The 19,759-nt window shown below is 46.2% G+C and overlaps 8 protein-coding genes across 10 annotated transcripts, besides 1 other annotated feature; 3 read left to right on the forward strand and 5 right to left on the reverse strand.

Annotated features, from left to right (window-relative positions):
• The first annotated feature begins 1,165 nt into the window (after positions 1 to 1,165).
• Positions 1,166 to 1,189: a microsatellite.
• A 2,236-nt stretch (positions 1,190 to 3,425) lies between these two features.
• On the reverse strand, positions 3,426 to 6,073 carry TSTA_005690 (transcriptional repressor TupA/RocA, putative; the record flags this gene model as incomplete). Of its 3 annotated transcripts, XM_002488147.1 has the most annotated exons (8): positions 3,426 to 3,804; positions 3,981 to 4,056; positions 4,107 to 4,239; positions 4,290 to 4,760; positions 4,817 to 5,343; positions 5,405 to 5,721; positions 5,781 to 5,862; positions 5,953 to 6,073. In XM_002488147.1, the coding sequence occupies 8 exons, from the start codon at positions 6,071 to 6,073 to the stop codon at positions 3,780 to 3,782; spliced, it is 1,752 nt and encodes a 583-aa protein (XP_002488192.1). In that variant the 3' UTR covers positions 3,426 to 3,779. The 3 variants fall into 3 exon arrangements, with proteins under 3 accessions (XP_002488192.1, XP_002488194.1, XP_002488193.1); XM_002488149.1 differs by having other exon boundaries at positions 3,426 to 4,056; XM_002488148.1 differs by having other exon boundaries at positions 4,107 to 4,760.
• Positions 6,074 to 6,706: 633 nt separating this feature from the next.
• Positions 6,707 to 7,853, reverse strand: TSTA_005700 (oxidoreductase, short-chain dehydrogenase/reductase family). The gene is made up of 2 exons (XM_002488150.1): positions 6,945 to 7,853; positions 6,707 to 6,886 (listed from the first exon to the last, which is right to left on the reverse strand). The coding sequence occupies exons 1-2, from the start codon at positions 7,731 to 7,733 to the stop codon at positions 6,827 to 6,829; spliced, it is 849 nt and encodes a 282-aa protein (XP_002488195.1). The 5' UTR covers positions 7,734 to 7,853; the 3' UTR covers positions 6,707 to 6,826.
• A 243-nt stretch (positions 7,854 to 8,096) lies between these two features.
• On the forward strand, positions 8,097 to 9,703 carry TSTA_005710 (sterol delta 5,6-desaturase ERG3). Its single transcript, XM_002488151.1, has 2 exons — positions 8,097 to 8,483; positions 8,544 to 9,703. The coding sequence occupies exons 1-2, from the start codon at positions 8,209 to 8,211 to the stop codon at positions 9,331 to 9,333; spliced, it is 1,065 nt and encodes a 354-aa protein (XP_002488196.1). The 5' UTR covers positions 8,097 to 8,208; the 3' UTR covers positions 9,334 to 9,703.
• A 9-nt stretch (positions 9,704 to 9,712) lies between these two features.
• On the reverse strand, positions 9,713 to 12,005 carry TSTA_005720 (SUMO ligase SizA, putative). The gene is made up of 6 exons (XM_002488152.1): positions 11,686 to 12,005; positions 11,333 to 11,608; positions 10,961 to 11,277; positions 10,808 to 10,913; positions 10,528 to 10,753; positions 9,713 to 10,475 (listed from the first exon to the last, which is right to left on the reverse strand). Exons 1-6 carry the CDS (start codon positions 11,822 to 11,824, stop codon positions 9,962 to 9,964), a joined length of 1,578 nt encoding a protein of 525 aa, XP_002488197.1. The 5' UTR covers positions 11,825 to 12,005; the 3' UTR covers positions 9,713 to 9,961.
• Positions 12,006 to 12,361: 356 nt separating this feature from the next.
• TSTA_005730 (uncharacterized protein) lies at positions 12,362 to 12,900 on the forward strand (the record flags this gene model as incomplete). Its single annotated transcript, XM_002488153.1, has 2 exons — positions 12,362 to 12,662; positions 12,743 to 12,900. The coding sequence occupies exons 1-2, from the start codon at positions 12,455 to 12,457 to the stop codon at positions 12,898 to 12,900; spliced, it is 366 nt and encodes a 121-aa protein (XP_002488198.1). The 5' UTR covers positions 12,362 to 12,454.
• A 767-nt stretch (positions 12,901 to 13,667) lies between these two features.
• On the forward strand, positions 13,668 to 16,938 carry TSTA_005740 (transferase (Gpi7), putative; the record flags this gene model as incomplete). Its single annotated transcript, XM_002488154.1, has 8 exons — positions 13,668 to 13,858; positions 13,919 to 13,963; positions 14,031 to 14,322; positions 14,387 to 14,514; positions 14,567 to 14,949; positions 15,019 to 15,520; positions 15,573 to 16,048; positions 16,107 to 16,938. 8 exons carry the CDS (start codon positions 13,668 to 13,670, stop codon positions 16,652 to 16,654), a joined length of 2,565 nt encoding a protein of 854 aa, XP_002488199.1. The 3' UTR covers positions 16,655 to 16,938.
• Positions 16,712 to 17,399, reverse strand: TSTA_005750 (uncharacterized protein; the record flags this gene model as incomplete). Its single annotated transcript, XM_002488155.1, has 2 exons — positions 17,174 to 17,399; positions 16,712 to 17,114 (listed from the first exon to the last, which is right to left on the reverse strand). Exons 1-2 carry the CDS (start codon positions 17,380 to 17,382, stop codon positions 16,712 to 16,714), a joined length of 612 nt encoding a protein of 203 aa, XP_002488200.1. The 5' UTR covers positions 17,383 to 17,399.
• Positions 17,400 to 17,625: 226 nt separating this feature from the next.
• On the reverse strand, positions 17,626 to 18,708 carry TSTA_005760 (short-chain dehydrogenase, putative; the record flags this gene model as incomplete). Its single annotated transcript, XM_002488156.1, has 3 exons — positions 18,531 to 18,708; positions 17,852 to 18,422; positions 17,626 to 17,795 (listed from the first exon to the last, which is right to left on the reverse strand). Exons 1-3 carry the CDS (start codon positions 18,642 to 18,644, stop codon positions 17,626 to 17,628), a joined length of 855 nt encoding a protein of 284 aa, XP_002488201.1. The 5' UTR covers positions 18,645 to 18,708.
• Positions 18,709 to 19,759: the final 1,051 nt, after the last annotated feature.

Consider the following 19,759-nt stretch of genomic DNA (forward strand, 5'->3'; position numbering starts at 1 on the left):
TTCGGCCATCCGGTGAAACTGAGCGAGTGAGATCATTTGGACATTTTGCAGTAATTTTCTCCCTTTCTCCCCTTTTGTCGTTGGAGCTGGGCCGGAACAGGCATGACACTAGGCTGGATAGAGTATCTTGTGTGTGTATGTTGTTAAGCAGTTAATGCTGGCTGGATGGGGCTGAAGGGCGGACTAGCGAGCGGAAAATGCTAGTCGGAGAGGTCCGTATGGGGCCCTTATGGGGCCCTTTTTACTCTGACCGACCCATCCCATTTGATCATTGCATGTCATCAAACATAGAAACACGGCCGATCTGAGTAGATTGGACCCCGGGCATAGCTGTATAGCCAATCGCGGAAGCTGTGGAAGAGTTCCGCCTTGAGGTGACCAGTCGCTCGGAGACCTGCTAGTCTGCCGACTAGTCAGTTCATCCCTATTCCTTTTTGCATTTCAACCGTGTTTTACAAATCTATTTTCTGCGGAAATACTACTCCGTTGTAGAGGATGTTCCGGAGATCGATCATTCTATTGTGACAGGCGAACGGGTCTGACTCTGTGTCATGACCAATTTTTGTTCGTTATCATCGAGCATCTCCGGACCGAGTACTCAATACGAAGAGGCAGTCATAGACGGAAATCTCGTTTGGCGCGCACACCAGAAAAAAATTCCGTGGGAGAGTCTGAAACTTGTTCGGCGAGGATGTACATAACTGCCTTCTTGTTGGGTGCTAGCCTGCCAGGTGTGCATAACAACAGTACGTCTCTGATCGTTCGACCAGATCTTGTAGATGCCGTGGTGATATGATCCATGCCCATGGCTGAAATCGACTGCCGACGTATAAGATGCTTCCTTCAGCCAGTTCCAGATACGTCGTTGTTACACAAAAGCCAGCCCATTTCCAGTTTCACAATCAATGGAAGAGTCGATCCGTACCAAGCTCGTAAGCTGCTGCTCTGGTTGGATAGCAAATGGTACATACAGAAAATATGCACCGCCCACAGCACATCCTTGAATGACTGACCGGTGACCACTGCGTCAGATTTGTCTGTGAGATCTCGCAAGGTATGCGATCGGCGAATCAACAAGCACCTGGCGTATTCTAGCACCACGAGCCAACAGGCATGGATGACGGGCCGCCATTAAGACAGAGCGGTATCCGCGGCCCATCGATGATTTTTTTTTTTTTTTTCTTTTTTTACGTTTATCGCGGTGTGCTAGGCTGCTAAGAGTGTGCACAAGGCGAAGTATGGTGTGTTGCTGCCAGCATCTGATTCGACAGGGGTATCAAGCTCGGGGTTAGCGAAGAAGGGAGGAGATTTCAAGCCAAGCTAATAGAACTAGGGCGTCCCAATCACCTTCCTAGCGGCCCCGGAACGGCGCGAATGCAAATCCTGAATAATTCAGCTAATCCCACTGAGTGATAGTTCAACAGCCGTCTTCAAGGGTGTGCCGTTACTGCTACGCACCCAACCAGAGCCATACCGCTGGTCCCGCTGGGCCCAGGTTGGGGATCCTGGAGGCTGGGAGCTGAATCCTTGAAGGCTGCATTGCATTCCGGTGACGACACATAATACTTCCATAGGTCTCAACTCTTGAGACTTGTGCAGACTAGAGGAATTGAGATTTGGAATCTCTTCCACTCGTCGATTTCTCGAGTCAAACGTTTCACACTCCACTAAACTTTGAATGAAGGCTGCGACGGATGACCTCTGTGGCACTGACCAGTGGCCGACTAATGCATTTAGTGTGGCAGAGCATCACGAGGCATGGTCGGAGTGTGATCTTAGATCGAGTCGTACGTGTCACTGAAGAGGCTAGGGAGGTCGACTGTCTAAGGTGTTGTTCCACAGTCTGACACATGCAGCCCGAACTTGTTTGCAATTCAAACTTTCACGTCCTCCTAGAGAGTGAACACTGATCACTAACCTAATAGTAAGTATCTTTTGCCATCAGAGGCCGATACTTCCACGGATTCCGTGGACGTGGTAATACGTAGTTCTGGTTTGTTTTCGGAGTCTGCCGCGACAGGTACGTAGACCAAACTCAAAAAATTCATTCATCCCGCGGCTACCGATGCAATGCCATTGGATCATCAGTTCGTGACTCTCACCAAAGAGTCTCGGCCTTTAAACGAAGAGTTCATCTAACCTGAAGCGGTATGGGAATGGCCTAGGGTTCACCTTGTCATTTGACCCAATTTCCGATCTCAACAGCCCCATCCCGGGCTTCCCTTAACAAGTTAAACACCTCAAGTCAGGAATGCTAGCCAAAGTGGGGGAAAACAAAAGGGAATTACTTTTTGTCTTGTGGAGAAGCGGGCTGCGCCGTCGCGAGTAGATTGGATGGGTTGTTGAATGGAGGTGAACACTGACTCGCTGATGTTCTCGCTTGACAGGGGTGTTCTCCTTGGCAGTTTGGATTCTGGAGGTAAGCTAACTGTCGCATTTCGGCCCCTGAAGTCCTTTGTCATCATAAAGATGAATTAATGATGGGATCGTGATGGCTGATAGTTCTAGCCTTGACGGACAATCGGACAGTTGGAACAATTCGGCAGAAGCTCAATTAACCCAGTTTAGCAGGGTGGAGAGCCAACAACAGAGCATGTCGAGTGATTATATAAGTACTACCGACAGTAATGATCATCGCTGCAATGCCAGTAGTAGTCACTTATTTGAACGAGGCGTAAATAGACTGATGGCTGCTGATATGGATGGGACATGAGAGAGAGGAAGAAGTGAAGTTGCAAGAGAAGAAGTTAGTGGGTCATGTGCCTTCCCCAACGACATGTAGCCTGAGGCTCATACGGCTACGAGCGATGTAACTACATCCTATCCATATATGATACTGAATCCTATTTAAGATGTCTTCTGCTACCTGACATCGTACACCCACCGCCACAACCCATATGATAAACCATACCATTTACCTTTCTCGGAACAGATTACAATACGTGCTACACTGTACAGTGTAAGCTATGTATGTATTTCAGTCAATGTAAAGATATGACATGTCCCAGCATTACGGACTGTGAAGCATTAGATGGAGTACCATCTAGACCTGTAGTTACATACACCTAGTCTAATGGAGATTAGCTAGTTAGATATGATCAAGCCTATCCATGGCCATAAACAAACTGATACTATCTTGATCATGCCTCGCATCTATCATCCACAACTACATACATAATACTTTTCACCTACCTTCATTGTTGAGAGTAGACGCGCCTCAAAAGAAGCAAAGACTCAGGGTCTAGACTAAGAAGAAGCTAGACGGTCCCAAAACTGAGTCCAAGGCTGTGGTTCGGGAATAAGCAATGTTCAATTTAGTGTTTGAAGTGGACTGCTTTCTTTGTTTTTTTTTTCTAATAAATTAATAATACGTAGTCTACACTAGTAGCAGTAGATCATACTTTTGCTAAAGCATGCATATGTTTACAATCCAACCACCTAATAATTACTATGGCATGCACACCAAATATTGAAAGAAGACATACATTTTGTAAATCTGCGTATGATTGAATCAAGAACCACCTAGCCTCCCCGCTCCGTTTACTCAATAACAACGATATTCCATGCGTCCAACTTCCATCCCCCAAGTCGATTCGGCGTTCGATCGATCCATCTGTCATCACCCAAATTACAAACAAGCAGATACAAAACTTTGAATTCAATAACAAAAGGGGGAAACAGTATAAAAGAAAGCAAAAGAGGGGGGAAAAATCATATTGCGCCAAACTTTCTGATCAGATGTCTCATCTCGTACATTCAACCCTATCCCTTCAACTCAATCATCGCCCATTGTAAGTCGAGTATCTATTACCGTATGTTAGAGATTATGTCTTTTTTTCTTCTCTCTCCTTCACCTATTTTGTTTTATATGGCGCAATGATACTTCGAGGGCTGGTGGAAAACCGAGATTTTGACGTATGTACAAAAATCTCTCCAGTAGCGTTTCTCGTTTTCTCTATCATTGCAGGAATTCCACATACCTCCAGATTCTTGCTCGCATGTCACCACTTCCGGTAGCGAAGAGATTGTTGCTAGGGCTGGGTGCGACGGAAATGACTGTTTCTTGTTAGACTGTATGCAAGCATAGAAGAAATTCTAGTTCTCACCTGAGTTCTTGTGTCCCTGCAACATCATCTGTGCAGCTCCAGTGTTGGGATCCCAAAATTGTACTCCGCGATCTTTGGATCCACTCATAACCCAGTGTCCATCAGGAGTCAAGCAAACGCTCAACACAAAGTCCTGAAATCAAAGTCAGCATATGCTACCGCATTGGCAAGTCTATCACTTACTTTGTGACCTTCGAATGTGCGCACACACTTGCCACCCTTGACGCCGGTTCCAGGAAGCATGCCCCGGGGTGCCGTGAGCTCCCACATCTTGATAGTCTTGTCCAAGCTACCACTGACAAGATCGCGACCGTTGGGCGCAAATGCAACGGAATAGACACTATCCTTGTGACCATCGGGGTTTTCTAGGCGCTCAACGAGGTATCCAGTAGTTGTATCCCAGACACGAACGCTCTTGTCAAGAGAACCAGCTGCTACATAGTGGCCATCTGGAGACATAGCAACAGTGGTGACGCCGTCTTCGATGCTGAGAGTATAAACCAGCTTGCCCTCCAAAACGTCCCAGAGACGCACAGTCTTATCACCACTGCCAGAGGCGATGTAACGGCCGTTGCCTGCAAAGTCGAGCGAGTAGATGTCTTGTTCATGACCCGTGAACACATGCTTAATCGAACGAGTGGCAATATCCCAAACCTATTATAGTCATAGTTAGTCTTGCGGAAAATAATGAACGAGCCATGAAAGCTTACCCTGATCTGCTTATCCTCGGCACCCGTAGCAAGGTACTTTCCATCAGGGCTGAAGCAAACGCTACGAATATAGAGATCGCCGTCCTTGTCAACAGACTCATCCTGAAGAGTAGCTACGTTCTGACCAGTCGCGACGTCGAAAATCTGAGCGGATCGGTTGCAGCCTGTAGCAACATATTTGCCATCCCGGCTGAATCGCACACAGCAAACAACACTGTCGTGCACCAAATGGTGGACGAGCTCAACGTCCAAAACCCGCTGCACTTCCGGGTTGAAAACTGCGTACCAATCGGGACCTTCCCGTTTCTGAGTAGCAGGAAGATCATCTGGGTTCCAATTGGCCAAGGTGTTACCCGGTCGCTCACGGATAGGTCCTGTTGGGGTCGGTCGAGGAATTTGGGGAGAAGCGCCAGGGGCCGGATAGTTTAGCTGGTGAGCTTGTTGAGGAGTAGCAGGACCTGGTGGAGCGCGGCCACGGCCTTTGCCGGGTCCTGGAGACGCAGTGGGTGGGGGAGGAGGTCCGTATCCTGCAGAACGAAAACAATGTTAGTTTGGGTAAACGGAATCAGCATATGACCATAGACGCACCATTAACACCGGCACCGGGCTGGTATCCTCCGTAAGAGCTCTGCGGAGGTTGAGGGGGTCCTTGTTGGGCGGCGGGGGCAGGTTGTTGAAGACCATGCTGGGGTGGTTGCTGGTCCTGAGGAGGTGGAGGCGCCAGACCGGGACCACTGCCTCCTTGGTTGGCCATTATACCACCAAACAAGTTGTTTGTACCATGTCCTAGAGCTGGAGGCGCTTGCGATGGGCCTGCGTGTGTCGGGCCACCAATGTGCGATGGAACAGTCTGCACGCCACGCGACTCGAGCTCGTGGCGCAAGACTCGAATCTCATTTTCGTATCTGAAAAACAAGGCATGGTTAGTACACAACAATGGCCAGAGTGATAGGATCAAACGTACTCGGTCTTTATTTTTATTTGCGCCTGCTCTAGCTGATAGACCTTTTGCCTGATCATTTCCATCTCTTGAATCTGACCAGTCACTGCAAATCATCGTTAGTAACGTTCAACCACGCATATTCAGAACCCGCTGAATACGCAGTAATAGTTGAGACGCGACAAAGGGCACAAACATTGGTGTTCAAACTCGCCAGTGCTTCGAGACTGGCTCTCGAACTCTTGGCGCAACTGCTCCAAGAGCTCGTTCAAGCGGTTATTTGGTGCAGGCACCATCCCGCGGTGTGCGTTATACATTATGGACGACCTCGACAACGAGCGATGACGAAAGTCGATGAAAAGATAGGTGGTGGTAGCAGAACGAGCCCCTCAGCCTGCAAAAGACAGCTAGCTGTTAAGGTGTCAGTCAGCGCGAAAGTCAATTGAGAAGCAGAGCGAAGCACTCGAAAACAGAAGCATAAGAGCGTAACAAAATCCGTCGTGTGACAGACACGTGGCTGTGGACGATGAGTTGAGAGAAAAACAAAGGCAAAGAGCTCACCTTCCGGAGTGCTAGTGTTGACTTGCGCTGTTTTGAGGATGATCCAAGTTCAAGTCGGGCGCAGACAAGAAGCGTGGTGGTCAAGGCGGCTAGACGCTGGGCGGCTGTTTCCTTTCCTTTGGCGCGGCGGGCGGCTGATAGGCGACTGTCGAGCCGGTGTGCCGTGCGAGTGGCCACTTGGGAGGGATGGATAGATACTAAGGGAAAGACAGCTATCCTCACAGATAGATCCTGGAAGATAGACAGTGATGGCGAGCTTTACAAAGCAATGAGGCGACACAGCACAGCAGAGGAGAGTTGGCTGGAAGAAAGAGAGTCGAGGTTGGGAAGAGAAAGGGTAAGGACGCCCCACACGCGACGATTCTTAATTCCAGGGTTGCAGCCTCAGGCAGTGGGGCAGACGTTTCGGGCTAGCTGATTATGTAATACATAGCTAGTGGTTCTAACTAACTAACGTTAAGTTACACTTGTTTAGAAAAGATAGACAAAGACAATTGAGATAGGTAGAACTACGAGACAATTTTGGCCAGTGCCGGCAATCCCGAGTTCTGGCTGACCAGAAGCTTGTCCTAATTCTCAAAATATCAGCACCTTTACACAGAAATGGATTCGAAAAAAATAACTTACCACTATCCACCTTGGAAACCAATTCACCACAAACGCAGTCATGCCAGAGTTCTCTCCTCTATATACCACGCCGTTCCTCCCTTTTCCGACAATATCTTCATGCACGAGCTGAGCAAACTCATCAACAGATCCTCCTGGCGGCTTAGCGGTACCCGTAACCCAGCCAGCAATATAATCCTTGATACTTGCATAGAGAGATCCCGATGGAAGGGTGAATTCAGTACAATTGGCATCAAATTTTGTCGCAACGGTGCCTGCCATCACAGCTACAACATTGACGCCAAAGGGCGCGAGCTCAAGACGTAGAGTTTCAGAGATGTTCGCCATAGCGATCTTCGCCGAACAATACGCAGCGTGCCATGGTAGATTTAACAATGCGCCGATGGAGATGATATTGACGATGCGGCCGTGACTCGCGATCAGCAAGTCTTTGAAAGCCTGGATCATCCGAATGCTACCCCAGAGATTGGTATCGTGTACCCTCTTCGCTTCCTCAATGTCCATGTCCAGGATGGGCGTCACATAGCCAATCCCTGCGTTATTGACTAGTACGTCGAGTCCATGGCCGCTTTCACTGACGGCTTTGGCAGCTTCTTTAACTGAGGGCATCGACGTGACATCAAGAGACAGAACTGTGACATTGGACAAGCTGGTCAGCTCTTCCGGTATCTTTGATGTATTGCGTGCCGTCGCAAAGACGTGATGTCCTTTTCTAGCCAGCAGTAGCGCGATGGCTGACCCAATGCCGCCTCCAGAGCAGCCTGTCACCAAGATCGATTTGAGGGGCATTTTTCTAATAGTAAGATCGTATATACTGCAAGATTACGAGCTAGAAACAGAACAAAAAGAGAATTGCATTGGGATGCTAATTTATAAACATGACTACCAACACTCCCATTCCATTGGCATAGTAACTATTGACCCGACGGCCGAGTGTCGTCGGGCTGGCGGGCTTTATAAGGGCTAGCTGCGCCACAGACAAGCCTCAACCGGGTGATGGTCGGATGCCGGACTTCCGTTCTGGTGTGACAAGCCTGCTGCGCGCTGATTGGTGGGATCCCCTCGCGGATATTAGTTGTTCCGCCGCAAATCAGACAAGGAGTTAAAATAAAATGAACGAACGTAATGAAAGACGAGATAATTCTTCTTCTTGTCAACTGTACATAGCAACAGAATTCATAGTAGGTCCTCGACAAGACCGTACTTGGAGCTATCGCCCTCTCATCTGGTACTCCAGCGCGCAATTGGCCGCCTCGACTTCGCCATGGATGTCGTTCTCGAAGTCTTCGACCTCCTGATAGGGGATCGATTGTATGCGGCAGTCCTTCCGACCACTCTCACCACATCGCTGTCGCCAGCCCTTTCTACTTTTATTGAGGACGCGAATAACACATTGGCCATTTTTGGTGATGCCTCGTCGTATAAATATCAGCCGGCGACGACATATCTTTACATTGAGCCGTCCAAATACGCTTATTTGAGTGCCTGGCCGCGCGATAATATTTACAGACAGGCTTTCAGTCTGTTCTTGATTACATGGTGCGTTAGAAAAAAAAAAGTCATTGAGACTTTAGGTTCAGTTGACTGATTGATTCGCAGGCTTTTCGGAGTTCTCCTATATTTCGTCTTCTCCTCCTTATCCTACGTCTTCGTCTTCGACAAGAAAACCTTCGATCATCCCAAATACCTACGCAACCAGATCCGCATGGAAATCGCCCAAACCATGGAATCCATGCCCATTATGTCCATCCTCACCACCCCATTCTTCCTCGCTGAAGTCCGCGGTTACGGGAAAATGTACGACACGTTCGCCGAGGAGCCTTTCCCATATTACAGTGTCCTGCAGTTCCCTCTTTTCCTCCTCTTTACCGATTTCTGCATCTATTGGATTCATCGTGGTCTTCATCATCCATTGATCTACAAGAGGCTGCATAAACCGCATCACAAATGGATCATGCCCACTCCTTATGCTTCCCATGCCTTCCACCCCGTGGACGGTTGGTCGCAGAGTGTCCCGTACCACGTCTTCCCATTCATCTTCCCTTTGCAGAAATGGGCTTACGTCGTGCTTTTCGTCTTTATCAATTTCTGGACCATCATGATCCATGACGGTGAATATGTCGCTAATAGCCCCGTCATTAACGGCGCCGCATGCCATACCATGCACCATCTGTACTTCAACTACAACTACGGCCAATACACGACGCTATGGGACCGAGTGGGTGGCAGTTATCGCAAGCCAAATGAGGAGCTGTTCCAGCGCGAAACCAAAATGGGCAAGAAAGAATGGGAGAAACAGGCAAAGGAGATGGAGGATATTTTGCAGACCGTTGAGGGTGACGATGACCGTCATTATTTGGGTGAGGGGGAGAAGAAGAAGACCTCTTAGATTTGATGATTGATGGATTGATTGGTAAGAGGAGGAATATGACATATATATATATATGTTCTGCTGTGTTCTCTCTCTTCGAGATCAATGGTTTCACGACCTCACGCCGGCAATTTTCGTCTCTACCATGCATCTGATTGTATTATTAATATTCATTGTAATTAGTTTCTTTCCCATTTTTTACGTCGTTTCTACGACATGTTCTACTGCACTGCATGTCATAATACCTACAGATTTACATCTTCTAAACAACTTACTAACTAATGACTGAATTAGTTTGAATTGTCGTCATGTGTATGCTAGATTAAACAGCACATAGTTCTAGCCCGAGCTGGAAAAATGAGTAATAAAAAAACATGTACACAAATGTATTTGACTGTTAGCTAAATCTGTAAAACTGTCCTCCAGAATCCCAATAAGAAGAAATCCATTCTGTGTCCGTGTAACTCTCGAAATCCCTGCCTTGTAGATACCTAGATGGTGGAATTGAAGAAAGACACAAAAACTCCATAACGCTCTTTACTCCGTCCGCATGCGAAAGATGATATCGCGCACAAATGTTCATGCAAAAGAAAAGGAAGAAAAAAAATTTTTCAGACTTGAGGCTCGGCTTCCTCTACTTTACTTGTTATAGATCAAAGTAGATGTTTGATTGTCGCCCCGGTGAAAGAGAAAGTGAATCCTGACCTGTCGAGGACCTCAAATCTTCGACATGGGTGTATCCATTGGTAAATGAGTTCTGAGAAGCGCTACGGGGGACAAATTCACCTAGAGCCTGACGTTTGGGTAATCGAATAGGTAATTCATCCTCCTCCTCGTCGTCACTGAGTGTCAAATCAACGACTTGTGGCGCTGGCCGCTTCTGACTGGATCTGGGCAGGTTGGGTGTCGTCCCTTTTGATCCGTTCTGGGTATTAGTCATCGGTGTTGAGAGTAGAGTCGGCCGAGGCTCTGATGTCGTTTCCCGTTTTAGTTTTGGTGTAACCATATTTGTGATTTCGACAAAGTCGTCGTCTGTACCGGGACTCGCTTGGCTGTTCTTTGCGGGTTCTTCTTTCCGCTCGGTGTGCCAGGCGCCGTTTGGTTCGATGGTTACTTGTTCTACATCTGTGGATGTAGAGTGTAATATCTCCTCTACATACCTAGGCACATCGTTAGTCCTGATGCTGCGTTCGGTTGTGTAAGGCCACTTACTGGTCGACTTGTAATGACTCGAAACTCGTCGATTTGTTACACACTGGACAAGTCCAGGTGGGAGCTTGCTCTTGTAATTGGAGGAAAGACGAGGCATCGAAGCACTGATTGTGCGTACAGCTTATTGATCGGCAAGGAATCTCGATGCGAAGGGTAGACAAGGGGCATTTTAGCGACATGACTGTAGATGTGGCGACAATGTCTGCATCATGCGCCCGGCTTCTCACTAATCACATATTTAGCACACGATATTCAGAAGAAATGGGTTAGATAGATGTACTCTCGCGTAGCACTTGATCTCTTGTGATCTTGTTCCGTGACTTGAGCGTTGCTATTAATTCTTCCACAGGGCGTCGTTTCACAAGATTGACGACAATATAGAATTTCTATATAAATCAGCACACAGCCTCTATAGACTAGAAAGGCGGCATACCTTTTGCGTCAACGCGTATGTCATGGCGACCAAATTTGTATACCCCGCCCTCTTTCGAATGTAGTTCGTGATATCAGCAGGTCTCGTTGAACCCGGTCGATTCTTCAAACCCCGTAGATTTGCTTTGACATCGTCTAAATTGGCTTTCAACTCAACTTGGTGAGGAAAGGCGATATCAGATCTAGTAAATCCATTAAGGCCAGACTCAGCCGCGCAAAAGACCATGACGCGCAGGTTGGGCTCTTCTTGGAGCTTCTGCGCCGTGGTAGCGGAGAAGGTAAATTTGAGTTCGACGGTGTCTCTGGTCGATTCTCGAACTGGCGATACTGTTAGTCATGCATGCTTTATAGTCTGCTTGGCTCGATAACGAACCTTTGCATTCCACCGTCGGGGACAGTGGCTCCAGTATTTTGTAAAAGGGGCTTTCTTTGAACACAAGCGGACCACTCGAGAATGGCCGGGAAGGCATCTTCGAGCTGTAGGTATCTCTGGACGCTGCGGGCCTCGAGGAGGCGTAAGACGGCTGAGAAGGATATGTTGTTGTAGTTGTTGAAGTACCAGGCCACTGGATTCCAGCTATTGTGTAGAGAGTCCTTGCGATACGGTCATACTGATCAAGTGAGCCACGTTGGTGCAACCTCTCGATATCTGCTCAGGAAAGAAAAATATAGTTAGCATGTGTTGACCCCGAAAGTAACAAAATGCGGCAGGTGGATAATGCTCACACTCGATGAGGCGCAACTGAAGTGATATTTTCACTCCTGAAACAGCAAGTCCCTCACTTCTAAGAGCGTCTTTCATTTGCGCGTTTGTCATGGTTTTGATCACCATGACCAGATTCTGAATGTCTGGCGAGGACGTCATCTTGGAAATATTTCAAGAGCTTCTCTGATCGACGCTATCGGGCTTGGTTGCGTGGATGCAATAGCCTATGAACAACGGCCGTCTTGTCGCGAATCAAGCTGCCAGACATTTCATTATTTGCAGGAAAGAGAGATCACTTGTCCAAGACTCGTCCAGCAGTGTGACTGGCGAGTATTAGTTCAGTATGGAAAATGAAGTTGAGTTCTCCCAATTGTATGGCGACCCGTCCCGACTGCCAATGAGCGGGAGCATTGATTCGCCGCCCGCCTACCGTATCGTTGAATACGGATTGTGCCGTGGACAAGGAACAAGCTGGGATATGAAGAAATACATCTAGGTTAGAAGATTGACAATTTCAATTTACGCGACAGCTAAGAATGTCTCCTCTGATCATATGTCTCTTGATGTGACGTGTATTAATTGTAAAATAATAATACATTATCATGTAGGTCTTGGTATTATAATACACATGCTAACCATATCAGGTTAGCATGATTGATAGCCATAATTATTTTTTTCTTGGTTATCTTTTGGCCTCACACCAAACACTCAATTCATTTCGTTCAGAAAATAAATTACCTCCTGGCTTCCTGCTTCCTCAGTCAATCTTGTCCATATCGACTTTCCGAAATGGCGAAAAGTATCCGTTCAAGTACCAAAAAGAGAAACCACGCCAAACTGCGAAGCACAGTCTTTGGTCCTGTCGCCGATGCACGAACAGAGAGACTTTCGGCCAAATTACAAGAGCTCGCAGCGCAACCTCTTAAGATTGAGACCAGCAAGGATTCTTCCGAAGAAAATACCAAGACAGAAGCTGGGGTGGAAGATGAGAGCGACAGTAAGTGGACTCACCCAGTTGCTTGGACCTTTTTGCGCCCACCATTTCATGCTGCCAATTGAAGCTGACTTTGCATTTAGAAATGGTTATTGACGAGTCAGCTGCTACAAAATCAAGTTCTACAAAGCAACGATCGAATCGCGTCAGGAAGCAGATCAAGCGGAAGCCCCGCAATAAGATGGTTTTTTCCAAACCACACCAGGGGAAACAACAGCGAAAAACTCAAAAGAAGAATTAGGATGGTATTGGAAGGAAATGTCAAGATTCAAACGACATATAAATTATATTGGGAGTTCGGAGTTTCCACCGGCATGGCGTCTGGCGTTATGGCATACCGAGTCGAGATGCACTCACAACGATGGACGTTGAACTGCGCAGATGAGAACCGTTCGCGACTCGTGAGAAGCTAGAAATGATTCGAGTCTACAAAAATTGTCTCACAGCCGCATCCAGATACTTGTTCGGCGACACTCGTTCATCTCATACTTGAAACGCATCAGCATCCACGTTGTGAGCTTGACATTCGATGAACTAAGGCAAGAGATTGTTTCGGGTCTATGATGATCACGACTTTTATATCGAATTTGGGATTGTTGTTTCTTCAATTTTACATTGAACAAACAAATTATGTCTGAATACTCTGTGAATTTCTAGCCTATAGTACGGAGACGTACCCCTGCAATAAAGATAGCCTCCTGTCGATGTGAGTTTATCGGCCAGCATAGTGTTCCTGGGAAGCAAAAAGCGCCCATCAATAATCTGACCGTTCAATATCACCAACACACTGCCGTAAATACATCGTGGCCTCAAAAGCGGTGAGCATGGATCGCATGGCAGAATCGAGTATGTAAATAAAGCTTCAAGGGGAATCGTCTAAGCGTGTAGCAACAAACTTACCCGCCACAGAGGGAATTATTTTTCTTGTCAATACGTCAAAAGGCTATTCCTTTATAATTCATACTCTTCTTTTCTTGCTGGCTGTCCGCGCCCAGTTTCCGCGCCACAATGGCCGGAACCCTTTCGAAATGGACACTTTTCCTCGTCAATGCATTGATCCCTGTATCAGTGCTGTTATTCTGTTCCGGATATTTCCCATATAAACCGATTCTACCGGGAGCAGCTGAACAGTCGGATTGGGAAAAAGCCCCGCCAATCTTCGACAAGGTCATACTCATGGTGGTTGATGCTTTGCGCAGGTACCTAAACTAGCTCATCGAGGACCATAATAATGTGGATCGTGCTTATTGGCTTCTCAGTGATTTTGTATATTCGAATAATTCGGGCTTTGTATTCACGCAAAAGTTAGTAATCGGTTCTCTTATTCTATGCCCTTTTTATATGTATATGCGTGATGGCTGATCTCCGTAGTTTAATCCGTACCGGCGCTGCATTGCCTTTTACGGCGCATGCAAGCTCTCCAACGGTTACAATGCCCCGAATAAAGGCAATAACAACCGGATCTGTCCCATCTTTCTCAGATGTTGTGCTTAACATTGCCGAGTCTGAGAGTATGTCGACGCTCGTCCACCAAGATACTATTATCACGCAACTCAAGAATGGTCTTCCTGGGAAAATGCTCATGTATGGAGATGATACATGGTTGAACTTATTCCCGAATACATTTGACCGATTTGAGGGGACAAGCAGTTTTTTTGTTTCGGTAGGTTCTGCGATCAATGACAATGATGATGATATTGGGCCTGGTTGATTAAATCGTGCCATAGGACTTTACCGAAGTGGACAATAACGTTACAAGGCATGTCTCGCCAGAGCTCGCAAGAGATGACTGGTCAGTCATGGTGCTTCATTATCTTGGACTGGATCACATCGGCCACAAAGCTGGACCTAAGAGGTACGAAACACTACTGTTTAAATAAGAATATGTCTGACCAACTTGCTCAAAGCTCCCATATGATCCCCAAGCAGAGAGAAATGGATGGTATAGTTGAAAATATATATAATGCAATGCTCTCCGAGAGTCATCTGGAATCGACCCTTCTGGTCCTGTGTGGAGATCATGGAATGAATGAAGCAGGAAACCATGGAGGTTCATCTGCAGGAGAAACTTCGCCAGCATTGACCTTTATATCACCAAAATTGAAAACGCATGCAGAGAAAGTGCAGCTCAAAGTCCTAGATAGCCCAATTGAGGCCAAAGAGTTCGAGTACTACCGTACAGTGGAACAATCAGATATTACGCCAACATTGGCAGGACTGCTTGGAGTTCCCATACCATTGAATTCTCTTGGAGTCTTTATTCCAGAGTTCCTCGGATTATGGGAAAATGGTAAGTGGAATGTCATTTACGCTATACATTCAAGCTCGAGTGTGCTAATTCGACATTGAAATTATCCAGAAATGGACAGATTGACCGTTCTGTTAGAAAACACCGCGCAAATCCAAAAAGTGATCAAGATGGCGTACCCAAAATTCTTTTCCAACGACAAGATATTCAAAGATGTATCCAACGGAAACGGGGCTCACTTATCATCCTCTGCTCTCGAGAGATTGGAAAACGAACTCATAGCGGCTGGCATGTCCGAGTCGGCCGATGAGAGCTCTCAGAAAGCGTACTACAGGTTTCTGCATTCGGCACAGAGTCTGATGAGCGGCGCTGCTAGCAGCTATAAACTTTCTATGCTATATTCTGGCACGTTAATGGCAGCTTTCGCATGTCTTGTCTCTGGTGTTATTGCATATTGCACTTTATCCACGTCACAGACCTCTTCTACGGTGTTCTTGTTTGTCACTTCCATGCTACATGGCTCTATGATGTTTGCTAGCAGCTTTGTGGAAGAGGAGCAGCAATTTTGGTATTGGATAAGTACGGCTTGGGCTGTTTATATCCATTTGAAATCGTGAGGGCACTGATTTGCGTAAGATCTTCCCTATGGCTGACTACGAGTTTAGGACCTCGAAATTCGGAGCCCGTATACTATCAATCAGAAGCATCGCCTATTCACTATCCTTTATAGCAGCTGGTCGCTTTGTTCGCCGATGGAATCAGACCGGGCAGAAGTTCGCAGGTGAACCTGATACTGTCCAATATCTAACATCTTCTCAGCCCATGTTACTCTGGGCATTGGTTCTGCTTACATACATAGTGAACTGTCAGGAGTTGATTCGATCAGCGCCTTTCAGAGACATATTTGGCAAATTGTTGTGGACGATATTATCCGTCGCGGTGTCCCTCGCAGCCATCATCTTCAAAGTATCATTCACGGCGGCTGATGCGCCAGAACTGTTGTACCCTCTCATGCTTAGAATTACAAAGTGGGGATTTCAATTCTCCCTTGTCTTCCAAGCCCGAATCGTGTTCATTGGTATTACTTTGCTGGTTGGGATTTTCGTCTTTTCCAGTTTCAGATCAGTAGGTATCCAAAATGGTAAGCATCCAATCTTCCTCATAGCTTAAGCGACTGTGTCTGACAGATTCTGATATAGTGCAACGAAAACGTCTTCTCCATGAGGCACTTGCTTTATTTCTCATCACACAGTCGCGGGCAACGAATATACCTCTCTTTCTGCTATTCAAAGTCCAAGCCTCGATCGTCGAACTAGTCGACTTGAACAGTATAGAAACGACACTGAACCTGATCCTCATGCAGCACGTCGCATTCTTCGCCTTCGGAGGATCAAACGCATTATCCTCCGTCAACCTTTCAACCGCTTACAACGGTGTCAGCGATTACAACGTCGTTGTTGTCGGACTACTAACATTCATAAGCAACTGGGCAGGACCAATATGGTGGATGTCAGAAACCGCCATAAACCAACGTCGCATGTCTCCGGTCGAGGCAACGAATAGAGTAGCTTTGCTATCGTTCAGCACGACGATTGAACTGTTGGCTGTCATGGCGGCTTGCACCGTGCTCAGGACACATTTGTTTGTTTGGACGGTCTTTTCGCCCAAATTCTTGTATAGTATAGCTTGGGCTTTGGCGAATCATCTCGGGATGAATTTGTTTGCGACGTGTAGTTTGTCTTTATGATTCGATTCGTGTGTCGTCTCTTGTTGTATCTTTAGTCTCCAGTCCTAACGCTTTGCTTCATTTTAATGCACCAAAGATATCATCGATGGCATTAGCAGACTTCTTTTTCTTGGATTTAGACTTCCTGACTTTAGTCGTCGTGCTCTTGGCGGACGGTGGTAGTTCCATATCCTCATTCTCAGATTGTTGTGTAGATCTCTTCTCGTTGATCATTGGTATGGATGGCACTTCTTTCCCTTGTAAAGGCTCAACATCCCGACGAATTGGGATGCCGAGGTCGCTTTCTGAGTCAACAATATGTGCCGCTGTCAATGACAATGCTACCTTGCTTTTGACAGGATGATACCGTCTTTGGCGCAACGTTAACGGCATAATTACTCTCTTCGTCTGCGCGAGCGCCGCCAGAAGGACTGTCCCAAGTGTAGAAAATTGTCCATCGGCGACCACAGTTGAGAAGGCGCTATAAAACGATTATACATTAGACACAGACAGAACATAAAAGAGCAGATAATAACATACACATAACCCATTGGAATTACACGAGTATGCAAATATCTCGAGATATTCATACATTTCTTCTCGTTCCCAGTAGAGCCTATTAATTTCAGAAGACACCGTCGAAGAATCGAGAGCCATTTCCACCATGCGGTGCCACCATGTTGATTTTTGTTGCGATGATATATGAGGTGTACGGTGGAAAATAGCGTCTCGAGGAGAGATTGCTCCATTTTTGAGTTTGTTTGTATGAAAAGTTGTCGGTACAAATTCTTTTCGATGGCTGACGTTGATATAAGCTTTTGTAAAAGGATATGGTGCCTGAATTCTAAGGCATTAGCTCCACTTTCTTCTTTTGTTTACGACGTGTCAACGTCTGTCTAGACTCTACACAACAAAGCGAATAACTTGATTGTTCTTGTATTGATATGAATCTACAGGAACACCGTGTAACCCAATTTGACAATTTAAACCCCTTAGAAAGAAGGTAACCCAACCAGTCTGATGGTTCCCAAATCTGTTGTCTTGAATTCTTCCTTGCGCGCTATTAATTCTTCAACATCCCAATTTGCGCATACAAATTTGCCATGCAAGAAATCAGCCTCGGAGCTTGCAAGCCACACTGCAAATTGACTAGGGAGATTGACTGAAGTCGTTAGTTGCAAGTACATCGTTCCCTCCTGGGCTATATTATTTGCTTACCATGGTCTCGGCCTGTCAACCCAAGCTTTTTGGCCATATCCGTCTCAATCTGTCCAGGCTGTATGCTCACGACACGGTAATTAGGGTTCTCTGCAGCGAAGTACTCCCAGATCTTCGTTGCAGCAAGTTTGCTTGTCGAGTAGGCAGCTGCGCCTGGCAATGGAGGCATTATTGCAGCAATGGATGATACATCGATAACGACCGCATGATCCTTGCGTGCTGTGCGGCTGAAAGCTTGTGCTGTATATATGCTGCCTTTCATATTCGTTTCAAACGTAATCCAGGCATCATCGTTACTCAATTCGGTCACCGTACCGGTTGTTACATAGCCTGCATTGTCAACGAAGACATCGATGGGTCCGAATTTGTTGACAACAAGGTCGAAGGCAGCGTCAATTTGTTCTTTCTTGGAGACATCTGTAACACAACCTATGACGCGGAGGCCGTTGAAAGAAGCTTCAAGTTCTTTGGCTGTTGTAGCGAGGACATCTTGACGACGACCGATGATGGCGATTTGTGTTGATCCAGCGGCTGCGAATGCGCGAGCAATACCTGCACCGATTCCACCACCCTTTGATCCAGTTAGTGTCTAATATTTTAATGATAGTATGGGCACTGGCAAGACTCCTCATATAGGAAGGCTCAACTTGAAAAGAGAAATGTTATGACTACCACTTACGCCACCAGTAATGAGTATGGTTTTATCCGCAGCTGACAATAAAGGCTTAAGTGGCGAGATAGCTGGATATGGCACAGTATGCCAAGTCTTCGTCAACGATGGAAATGTAGCCATTTTGAACCTTGGAGAGTCGAGTACTGAAAAAGACAGAGCTTTTAATTGCTATCTTGCTGGCCATGTTGATATGAGATTGCAAGGGATGCTTGTTCATACTTATATCACGATGAGAACAGAACATCATCTGCTACCTAAATGTAATTCTCTTAACTACAAGTTTCCAAATCGTAGAATATCTATGAGGTTTATAGTTAAGTCTCTAAATACCGACCATCCGACGCTCGGGGGTGGGCGTTCCTCCGCAATGCTCCATGCATAAGAATGGAGGATGACAACGCCATTGCGGATTCATCAAAGATCGACTTTTCATCGCAGGGGGAAGATATGTAGATCCTGTTTGAGAATCTATTGATCCTAGCTGTAAGCCTGTAATATCATCTATTGTTTTCTTTAGTTTTTATTTCTTATAACTGAGATATTATTGGGGAAACCATACGTCTACACCCCACTAACCGTATATAGTAATTTTGAATCACGTGCATATCGCGTGCGCTGAGTTTACATAGTAAATTGAGAGGCGTGGAAGCACGAAGTAAATTCTACTGGTCGGGCGTGTATATAAGCGACTGCTCGCAGCAAATAATCAGCAAGTAAATTATTGCTAAATATTTAGACAATTTGTTCAAGTGGTGAAGACATCACTCTTAACGAGTCGGTACGCTAAACCTAATCGGAATGGGATACTTCCAACAATTTACTACATAGTATGTAAATGTTGGAAATAAAATCACGTGACTAACAGAATACAGAAGTCGAACTACGGAACGGTTCGCAAATACCTCAAAAATACCAAATTCCCTTAAGGGCGTCCTTTTTGGTGAAACGGTATTACGTTTGAGTTCCGACAGTAAATTCAGCGCACGTGATTCAAAATTACTATATACGGTTAGTGGGGTGTGGACGTATATTTTCGGGATGTGGACGTATGATTTCCCTATTATTAACTCCTTTGAATTTTTGAAATGACGCTTCAACCGCTCCCCCTGAGCTTAAAATTCTTTCAGATCCTCCTTAGAGATGCATTTATCGCGATCCTAGCCTATTTTAGATTAAGTAATGTTATAGGGCTCATGACTTTGGCACTATTTACTAACTAGCATGCGTAAAAGCTG

The sequence above is a fragment of the Talaromyces stipitatus genome, genomic scaffold (genome assembly GCF_000003125.1).
Source record: "Talaromyces stipitatus ATCC 10500 scf_1105507295517 genomic scaffold, whole genome shotgun sequence".
NCBI lineage: Eukaryota > Fungi > Ascomycota > Eurotiomycetes > Eurotiales > Trichocomaceae > Talaromyces > Talaromyces stipitatus.